The sequence below is a fragment of the Pezoporus flaviventris genome, unplaced genomic scaffold (assembly GCF_033815535.1).
Source record: "Pezoporus flaviventris isolate CSIRO_AGI_PZ_B2104156 unplaced genomic scaffold, CSIRO_AGI_Pfla_v1 ptg000021l, whole genome shotgun sequence".
NCBI lineage: Eukaryota > Metazoa > Chordata > Aves > Psittaciformes > Psittacidae > Pezoporus > Pezoporus flaviventris.
Genome location: NW_026892569.1, coordinates 9,210,678 through 9,221,122, shown reverse-complemented (window position 1 = coordinate 9,221,122; position 10,445 = coordinate 9,210,678). Strand labels below are relative to the sequence as shown.

The 10,445-nt window shown below is 36.7% G+C and overlaps 1 protein-coding gene across 1 annotated transcript; it reads left to right on the top strand.

Moving 5' to 3' along the window:
- The first annotated feature begins 4,599 nt into the window (after positions 1-4,599).
- Positions 4,600-8,226, top strand: HESX1 (HESX homeobox 1). Its single transcript, XM_061455897.1, has 4 exons — positions 4,600-6,373; positions 6,472-6,677; positions 6,955-7,056; positions 7,970-8,226. The coding sequence occupies exons 1-4, from the start codon at positions 6,181-6,183 to the stop codon at positions 8,066-8,068; spliced, it is 600 nt and encodes a 199-aa protein (XP_061311881.1). The 5' UTR covers positions 4,600-6,180; the 3' UTR covers positions 8,069-8,226.
- Positions 8,227-10,445: the final 2,219 nt, after the last annotated feature.

Below are 10,445 nucleotides of genomic sequence, written 5' to 3'. Positions count from 1 at the left end.
GTATAATCAGTTCTAATAGACTCCTTATTGTGTTAGACTAGTGAAGTTTGCCGCTATAGGTCTGTGACCAATTTTAAATGCTTAAAACTACAGTGAGGGCTCATTGGAATTGGACCAGATCACTGTAAGCTATTTAAAAAGAGCATATTCCTCAGTTGTCCTCTGTAATTATGTTTTGACGGAAGTTACTGTACTTTACATTATTCCTGCATATGAAGCAATTCATATTTTAAGAGTACATCCCTTAGGAGGCACTGAGTATGTACAAATTGCTCATCAAGAATATCTGTCTAAATTTCTATTCATTTAAAACCAGTTTAAAATATACTGTGTGTCAAACAAGAGGCTGCATAAAGTTCTCGCTCTTAAAACTAACAAATTGTACATCGTGTTTGAAATTGAAAGCTAGTTCAACGCTGAAACTACTTGATGATACTTAATTTCTGCATTTTAATAGATGATTTGTAACTTTTTAGATACGTTTTTTTTAACAGTAAAAGAAAGAAGAAGAGGCTGTTTCTTTGCTGGTTTTGCTGTTTGGGGGCTAGGTGAACTTAGTATAAAGCCAGATTAGAAAGTATACAAAGTCATCTGGCAAAGCAAATAATTAACTCTTGTGCAGTATTGCTATAGAGACCTTTCTTTATGATGTACTGGATCATGTTTTGCATTTAAAAGCAGGAAAAGGCTTGTATTAAATTACAAAACAATTAAAGGACAGGAGGGGTGCGTGTTTGGTTCAGGTTTGGGTTTTTTTGTAGGCAGTGGTGACGAAAGAGGCAGTGGTGACGAAAGATGCAGCTTGGTTCAGTCAGTTTATTTAGCAGCTCAGCTGGTGACTCCTGATTGAGACAAGTCACACCACTTCTCTCTTTCCCTGTCTCTGAGTTATTGTACCAGGTATTTTAAAGACTAAGTCTTGTATCTGAAATTATTACGTGAGAGAACACTAGCATGGGTCCATGACCTAGGTATATATATGCATAGCTTTCTGGTTTTGAGACAGTTAACTTGTAAGTTTTACTGGGGTGTTCTGTAAGAAATGCTCTCTTTTGTTCTACAAGATGCATTTCCCTAGCAGAATTCAGGAAGGTAGTAACTTTAAAAGGAATTGGGTTTTGTTAGTTTTGTATATTTACAGGTGTAAGTGATAGGGGAAAAAAACCCAAACATTTCTTTGGCTGCTATGAATAGAGAACAGCTCTCTGAGAATTAATGGTTTTGTAGAAGGAAACACAAAGCCAAATATTTTTAAGATGTAGAAATATGCTTTGGTATCTTAGCTGGCACATAACATAAACATGAGTCTTGGTTTTATTGATCTTCGCAATTCAGTTTGGCTTAGTAGCATGACGAGGATCTTTGTAATAATTCAGTAGTATACCAGGGCTTTTCTGAATTAGTAGTCAGCTTTGTCAATAGAACCCTTGTGTTGAAGCTTTCTTTAAGATATTATTAGGCTGGTTCTCACCTTTTGTGTACTTTTTTAACAAATGTTTAAAGGCATCCAAAAGCTTCGAGGTACAAATTTGACAGCAGCAGATGAGACTTGATAGTAATGAACTGAAGAATCCCACTGAACCCTCTGATAAGTGTAGTTTTAGTGTCACGCTTTTTTCAGCATTGCAGGATTTTTGTTGCTGTGTGATGTATTTATTTGTTTGGGGGTCTGGATTTGTGGGATTGGGTGGTTTTCTTTGGGGGGTGGTTTTGTTTTTTCATCTCTCTTTCTAGAGAATACTAAGAGGCCTTGAAAATGTGGGGGACTAACGCTTGGCACTATGTAAACAGGGAAAAGAGCAGCCAAGGACTCTTTAGTAAATTCCAGATGTGTCCCCTAATGGAAAGAAGATTTTGCTTCTGCTGGAGGGTGAAGCTGTCGTCTGGATAAGGTAGGCTTTATTTGCATGTTACCTGCTGTTTAACATACCATTTCTAAGACTGTTGCTAGTGCCACCCTCGGATTTACCTTGAGTTTCTCTGTACCCACTTCATCTGTCTGGGTAAAAATAGCATTTACTTCAGCCAAGAAATAGCTAACTGTTTTTAGTCATGTTTTGTGAAAATTGGGGATTAATCATTTTGAGTTATTCTTGCCTAAAAAACCTTTCGATTATTGAAGTTGGCTTTAAATATAATCTCTGTTATTCATGTTCAAATCATATTTGAAAGGGAGGATATCTGAGGTGGTTAAATACTAGTGCAGCAGGGTAAAGAAGCTGTTGGAAAAGTGAGATGAAAGGCAGCTTTCTTGAGCATGATAAGTAATCCAGAAAGATTGTATATACCCTTTATACCTTTTTAAAAAGCTGAAAATACTGCACAAGCCACTGTGAAAAGGTGATGTGGCAGTGGAGTAGCAATGGGTGAGAACAGCAAAAGGTAGAAGCAGTAAGCATTGGGGTTTCAGACCCCAAGAACTCTTGGTGTGGTCTCTTCCTACTCTGGTATAAACAGAGTCTTTAGAGGCTTCACATCTCTAAAGAACAAGAGCTTTTCACCTACTTAAACAGATGAACTCTACTGTCCCTGGGCAAAAAAACAGTGGTGCAACATTTGAAAGAGAGATTAGTTTGCTGTGTCATCAGGTATGTGATGCTGTAAGAGGATTGGATTTGCATATCCAAAGAGCACTGATTTCTCCTATTATCGATTACTTAGGATTTCAACTTAATGTTTGTTGTGTTGCTCTAATTGCCCCTACAATGGTATTTAACTCGCTAGGTAATTTCATATGGGTTGCAAAGGAAGCATTGGTCATACCTAATGGGCCAAAACAATGATATATAGTTTCTGAATGAAGGCTCAAGGCCTATTTACGCTTTCTATGGAAATTCTTGGAAATTTCACTGCCAGCTGTTCTTAGATCTAAAACTTTATGCTTTCTGCACTGTGGAAAATGTACTTTCATCCTGATTTCTTACAGAAAGCTTTGGTGACTGTTTATTTTGATAGCAAATAGATTTCTTCTACAACTAAGCATGCTTCAAGGAAAGCTGGCAACTTGTGAATGCTAGACCTTCAGCCAGACTTGCTAGTGAATTTATCTCTACATAAATGTTGTTTTAGAATCATAGAATGGCTTGTGTTGGAAGGGCTCCTTAAAGATCATCTAATTCCAACCCCACTTCGGGACATTTTTCACTGGATGAGGTTACTCAAAGCCCCATCCAGCCTGAGCTTGAAGACTGAGGGACACAAGTGAATTTTGGTGTAATGCAGACTTATCTTTAGAATAACTTTTCCTGTGAGTTTTTTATGAACAGTTATGTAGAGCTGTGTTAGCATTGTAAAGCTCTTAGATAAAGGGCGTTACCAATTTCATTGAATTGCTCAGAAATGAGAGAGCATAATGTGAGAGTCTATCTTATGACCTTCTGAGTTCCTACTTCCTGTTCTATATGCAGTTACAGCCACAAACTCTGTTTAAAATGAGGAGTGTTGGTATGTTTCAGTGACTGCATTGCAGTCTCCAGGTCTGACTAAATTCACCATTAAGCAAATTAATGTAATATTATTTTAATGATAACACATTTCTCAGCACTGCTGAAGGAGCTTAAGATCTGGCAAGCCCTAACACCAGATGGCAGTCAGTGTCTGACCTTGCCCAGCAAATGAGTTAACTGGGTTTGGTCTAGTTTATGAAAATTCTGAGTGCTACCAGGATCTGTTTTCCCTGAAAAGTTATAAAAAAAACCTCTGAATTCTTTCAGAGTTTCAAACTGGGAGCCAAAAGCGGACTACCCTGAAGAATTCTTTTTCCATAAAATAGTAATAATAATATTAAAATATATAATACTTGCTTAACTTAATGGTTAGTTTTGCCTCTCATAAATGTCTCTCTTACTACATATGCCTGCCTTTATTGATAGTTCTTGACAGGTTCCTGAAGAGAATACCTATGAAGGTATTTGCCACTGCAGGGCTTGAAGTGTGTGGTAATCTGAGTCTTAGCTCAGGTTAAATTCATTCATATTCATCCAGGAGAAATAAATATTTTCTGAAATGTGTTTTGTATCAGTGCTTGTGCTGGGGTTTTAAGTTCTTTTAGAAAAATTAGTGGGCTGTATTTGGAAACTAGCTATTTATATTATAATCATTAATCACCCTGGTGTCCATGTTAGAGACTTGTAGAGGCAGAAAACTGGTCTACCAATCATGGCTTTGCATTGTCTTAGTACTCTCTCGACCTGGTGTGGAGTCAGAATATCCAAAATACCTGCCTGCAGTCAAGAAAAGAGGTCCTGTAGCTCTGTCAAGGTCATGGGTTGCTGTGTTGGGAACAGCTGTACTGAAATAGAAAGGGCTGTAAGGCCCTTGCTTAACACTGCTCCCCACTTACCTCCAGCTCCCAAAACGTTCCAGCAAGCAGTGGTTTCATACATAGGTCCTTGTGGCCTTTCTATATGTATGCACTTCCTGGTTGCTGAGGCTGGTAAATGCTGATTGGAGCTCAGCTTATGGGTGGTCACTGCTGTTACATTGATGCCACTTTTATATCCATTGGTATGTGCTAAGAAGGTGTCCCTGGTAAGATCACTTATGAATTGTCACCGTTTTTGATAGTTTTATTTGACAACCATCTCATTGCACAGTGCAAAATCAGTCCAGTAAGTCAACACTCATCAGCTTGAATATCTTTCTGATATAAAGCCACATATGGATTGCCTTTTTTTCTCTGTGGAATCTCCCACAGCACACTGTCAATTCTAGACCATGCCATTTCCTTAGCAATTGTCCTGCTTCTGTCTTTTCCTCAAGATTAGTCTTGGGTTGTTTACAGTGTACAGAAAATCAAAGCAGAGGTACAGCTTATTTCTTCAGCCATGTGAATGTAACTGATTACACAGAATAAACTAGTCTGAGAAAACGGTAAAACAGGAAACAGAGGGCCGTATTTTTGCTCTGAAAGCACACACTTCTACATGCTCCTGTGCTCCTACATCATGTGCTCCAAATTAAGTTTTATGTGAGAGATAACTTTTGCATCTTGGAATTAAAAATACGCTTCTCATTTTTGCATGTTACAAAATAAAGCTTTGTCCAAAATAAGAAAAAGGAGGAATCTCTGCAGAGATGTTTTGCTTGACCAAAAGCTGGTTTTAAACATGTGACATATAAACTACTGTGCCTGATGCGAGAGTCTGGGTATGTTTTAGTTGGTACTTTATCTATAATGGATGAAATCAGAATTCTGTTTTCCAATTTTGAACTTCATTACAAAACCTTTACCTCCTTTCTCCCCCTTACTCATGGTTTTTAGTCATTTTAAGTGTTCACACAGTAGGTTTTAAATACATTTTTGTTGGTTATAAAATTACAAGAAGGGAGGAATATCTAGCAGTAAAAAGAGGTTTTAAAATCAGTAGATTTGAGTGTACTGCTTCTATTGCTTTAAGTTTTGTTTTTATATTGTAAAGAATGACCAGGAAATTTCACATATGGTATGTTTCAAAAAAGCTGCAAGAAAGTTATTTTAATAGGAAAAATGAATGCATGAATTATTTAAAATAGTTGGTGCAACTGTTCCTGTTAACTAATCCAGGCACTTGGAAGGCAATTACACTGAGCTTTGACAACATTCCCAACCCACTGCAGGTGCCTTATGCCAAAAGCTATTGTTGTTTTATTGACCACGTTCACCATTACATATGCATATGAAAAAACAGAGGCATTTTCATCGGGATTACCCTAATAGCATTAAGAGATTATTTTTTAAATTTCCTTGGAAGGAAATTCACTTAAATGAGATTACTTATTACTTGACTGGTTTCCTATCACGCTGCTGTGTTTAGGTAAGTGGAGTCCATTAGAGTATAAAGTTTTTCTAAAAACTGATTTTATACATTAATGATTTCAAATAAAAGAGAAGTACTATATTTGTGCACAGCTTCTTTTGGGAAAGTTAAGTCGATGCTCTGGTTAGGAGAGATAACACTTTCTGTCCCTGTTGGTGGCCCCCCAGTGTCACCATTAGTTGCTAATTACTTGCAAACAAATAAACAATTAACTGCTCGTGCCTTTCGGTGGCAGAGTTTGCATTGACATGCTAAAACTTTCTAATAAAAGATTTGAATTAATGACGTTGCAAATCCAACCCCCTTCTCAGCATAGCTATAAGGAGGACTGGTGGAGAAATGCAAGTACAGTATACCTGTTGTGCTGGCTGAAGGTGAAGGCATGGCAAGCACCTCGCTGAGTGCTGCTAACACAGCTGCCTCCCAGAACCTTCGGAAGGGGTCTGGTTTTGTAGAAAATAAACCCACACAGTGTTCATTTTCCATTGAGAGCATTCTGGGACTGGAGCAGAAAAAAGATGGTATTCCATCTGTGAAACCTCACAGACCATGGATGGATGCATGCACCAACTTGGGTAAGTCAGCAGGCTCTCAAGCTTTTACTCCCTTAAAATTGGGTATCTTTTCATGTTTCTACTAAATCCCAGTAAACTGAAACTCTTGTTTGCTCTAGTTTTAGGTGATGACAGTAATCCCCGTCTGCAAATCCCCGTTGTTTGCTATGAAAATCCATTATTTCATGCTAACAGTAATCCAATGCAAGAGGAGAAAGTTCTGAAATGTGAAAAATATCTTTCAGTCACCGACAGGCTGTCCTTCAAACGGGAATTGAGCTGGTACAGGGGTAGAAGACCAAGAACTGCATTCACTAGAAACCAGGTAGGGATTTTCTCAGCATTTAAGAAAAGAATGACAATGTAGTTCAGTAAAACATTGGTAGAAGCCTATAATAGCTGCCTAATTCAGTGTGATGTGCAGAGAGAAATGCAATCAGTGTATATTAACAGTAATGTTTTTTCAGGAGACCTGTGTCTATGCATGGAACCAGAATTGTGCAAACATTGCTGGGAAGTCTCCTGTTAAACAAACTAAACTGTTTTATTACTGCTATGTAGGTAGTGATAACTATTCAACGTGTGTGTTTTAATCTTCTTAGATTGAAGTCTTGGAAAATGTTTTCAAAATGAACTCCTACCCTGGCATTGACATTAGAGAAGAGCTGGCTCGCAAGTTAGATTTAGATGAAGACAGGATCCAGGTAATTAAAAATTTATTTGAACTTTTCTCTGATTTCATCTACTCTTATTATAGAAATAAATAGTTTGAGAGCAGTAGCAATCATTTTAATAATCTTGATTTAAAACAATGTGTGTCTACACGTGTATGCTTTCAGTGATTTGTGAAACAGAAGCCATTGAATTACTTCAGAAATCTTAAACCTTCTTCCTCAGTGTTGATGAAGTTTTAATCACTAGTATTTCCATGATATCTGCTCTGTTAATCTCTAGTTACCATGTGCAGAACTTGACTGGATGATTCTACATTTTCAAATCTTGTTCATATTACACTTGTCACCATATTTGAAAAACAAAGTTGAAACAAATATTGAAATAATTTGTATGAATGTCTAAGTATTTTGTGAGACTGTCAGAGCATTCATGAGTGAAACCAGTGCTTGAGCCTATGTCTTATCTGGCCAAAACCAAAGTCTGCTTGGGGATTTTAATTCCTGATTTCCAGGTTGTCCAATATGATAAGAAGCTTACCATAAACATGAGAATTTGGGCCTCACCTTCATGTTTATTAAGCTTTTGATGCCAGTATTATATTGGGGTTGATGAGGTTAATTAAAGAGCTGAAGAAGTAACACCTTAAGACTTGTGTGTGAATTTCAGCATCTGATTCAGTGTCACTTAATATTAGTTTTTAATACTAATTACAGTGAAGCTGGTCCTTGCTTTCCAGTTAAGATGGGGGGGATTTTCTTTGTGTTAAAATGACTGCAGGTAGCCACATCCCTTCACCTGCAGCTTTAAAAATTGTACTGAACTTCCAAACTACTGTCATTACACAAAATACTGTGAAGTTATGTGAATATCTTTTAAGTTTCAAAGGTTATTTTGCTGAAGTGCTGTATTGCTGAACAGCTATGCCTTTTCTTTCAACCTTAGATCTGGTTCCAGAACCGTCGTGCAAAGCTGAAAAGATCACACCGGGAATCTCAGTTTCTAATAGCAAAAACCACTTTTACCTCCAGCCTGCTGGAGTAGGAGGAAGGATGGTTTGTTGTACTACAATACAACATGAAGAATTGTTGGAGTTTTCATAGCTTGTATTAAGTAATTATGATAGATTAATTATGAATTATTATCTCAAGATTTCAAAGTTTATAATAATTTTCATTCAAATAAACTGTAAATACTTGAAATATTATTCTAATCTACTTTTTGTAGAAAAAATTAACTTTTCCCATATATTTTAGTAAATATTTTCAGAAAGGTGTAGCTATTTCTGCAGTTAAAAAAAATCCAAACCCTAGGCTGCACAAGATTTTCAGCTGATGCAAGTTACTACAGCTTAACTGGAGATGACTGAACAAAACTTCATGGGTTTTAAAACTGTGTTTAAAGTCTGAAATACAAAATATGCAAAACAGATGTTATCTGAAACCTTGTGCATTGGAGTTCAAATAGCTAATTTATAGAGAGCATGCGAGTTTTCATAACGAACATGGTTTTTAGAAAAAGGATCTCAAATGGAAGGGTGAGTATTCAGCTGCCTGTTCAGCTTGAACAATTCTTTGGTTAAAAGAAGCTGAAAATGATAACTTTTTAAATATCATATTTTAATTAATTTAAGCTATGTGCCTATTCAAAACTTCAACTTGGTTATCTCTGCTCTTGAAAGTATAAGTTGTGGATGTTGCCCTAGTATCTATAAGTGACAGAGTGAGCGTTTCACAGGATCGTATCAGTTGGGACCACATGAGATATCCAGATCATTGTTAATTTTGGGGGATTGAATTAATTTTTATGAAACAGTATTTGAAAGTTAGTTATCCTCATATTTACTATTCAGCCTGAAGGTAATATGCTTAAAGAGGTCCTTATAAAAAAAAAACCAACTCTTTATGTCCATGACGTAGGAAAACATTGTAAGTATTTATACAGTGCAAGAACATTACACTGTTCCTTATTCAGCAGAGCTTTAAGCACTTGCTTCAAGTGCTGGTGTCCTTCAATGAGACTCCAGCCTGTGTTTCGTACTAGAGATATATTTTACATGGGCCCAGCTGTCTATAGAAAAAATAGCTTTGTGTTAGGCTGATGGTTCAGCAGAAACACTGACTTTAAATAATATTGCAATCTGTAAACCTGAAAGAACCCATAAATCCCACAATTTTAGATACAAAGCTTGGTTAATTGCATTTTCCCACTCAGGTGACTTGAAAAATAAGTTTTATTTTGAGCCAAAACTGTATTTACAGTGGCCAAAGGGAACTGAATAATTTAATCTGATTAAATAAAAAAAGAACATGGGGAAAAATTCTGAAAACTGGGGAGAAGAAATTACATGTGTGCTTATCTGATTGTTTTATCTGATTCAGAGTAGAGATCTCAGACTAACCATCCCACACTGAAGGCTTGCCTAGCCACTGAGCTGTCGTGTTGGTTTTCAGATTTCTTGTGGAAACAGTTTTATACAAAGTACTTCAAAATTCCGTGGAGGGAGAATTTGAGCCAAAATCCTCAATCTATATACCTTAGCCACTGGGCGCATTTGCAGTCAGACACTCAGCTTCTATGAGGTCCATTAGGACACTGAGGACATAGAAATCAACCTATCATTGCTAATAATAGTTAAATGGAAAGGGGGAGTGCGTGGGGAAATAATCCATCAGTTCTTTCAGCATTTTAGTAGTGCACATACATTTAGTGTTCTTCACTTGCACTTTCTTGTTTAACAATAATAAAATGACAACAGACTGGTTTGCTTTGGGTTTGGGTTTTTTTTTTTGGTTGGTTTTCTCTTTTGTTTTTCCTGGCATGTTACTTTTGCTGCAGTGTAGTCTCTAGAAGAGGTAGGTGTTAAAATTGTAAAGATCCGTCTCTACTGCTTCCAGATAGTTTTTGATTCCTATCTCTCTTCTTACATGCTCTGCTGTTTCTTCAGTTTGTACTCTTTCTTAGCGCACATCTCTACATTTCAGTTGTTATAATGGATGACTCAGTGTAGCTTTGCTGACTTTCTGCCAGGTATTGCAAAATGCAGGTAGTTTAGGTTTTTACATGGTAACATTGTACCTGTTATGAATAAACCCAGTGTTGCTCTTCCTTTCTCGATGCTTGTACCCATGATATCTGCTGTCCTATAGATTTGAAGGTAGGTTTGAGAAAAGGGGTGATAGAAAACAATTTTATGTAGTCTTATGTTAGAAAAAACTAAAGGGAAGGATAATCTGATTTAAGTCCTTAGCTGGTATTTTGGAGATTTATTTAAATAAAAAACATTTCTTTATTTTCTGAAAAGTATTACTGAAAAGCTGCATTACCTTAGAACCAGACTACAGGTATTTGCCATTTTGTCTTTAACTTCATGGGCTTATTGCCTTCATTAAAATCTTTAATTGTTTGACTTTGCTCATGG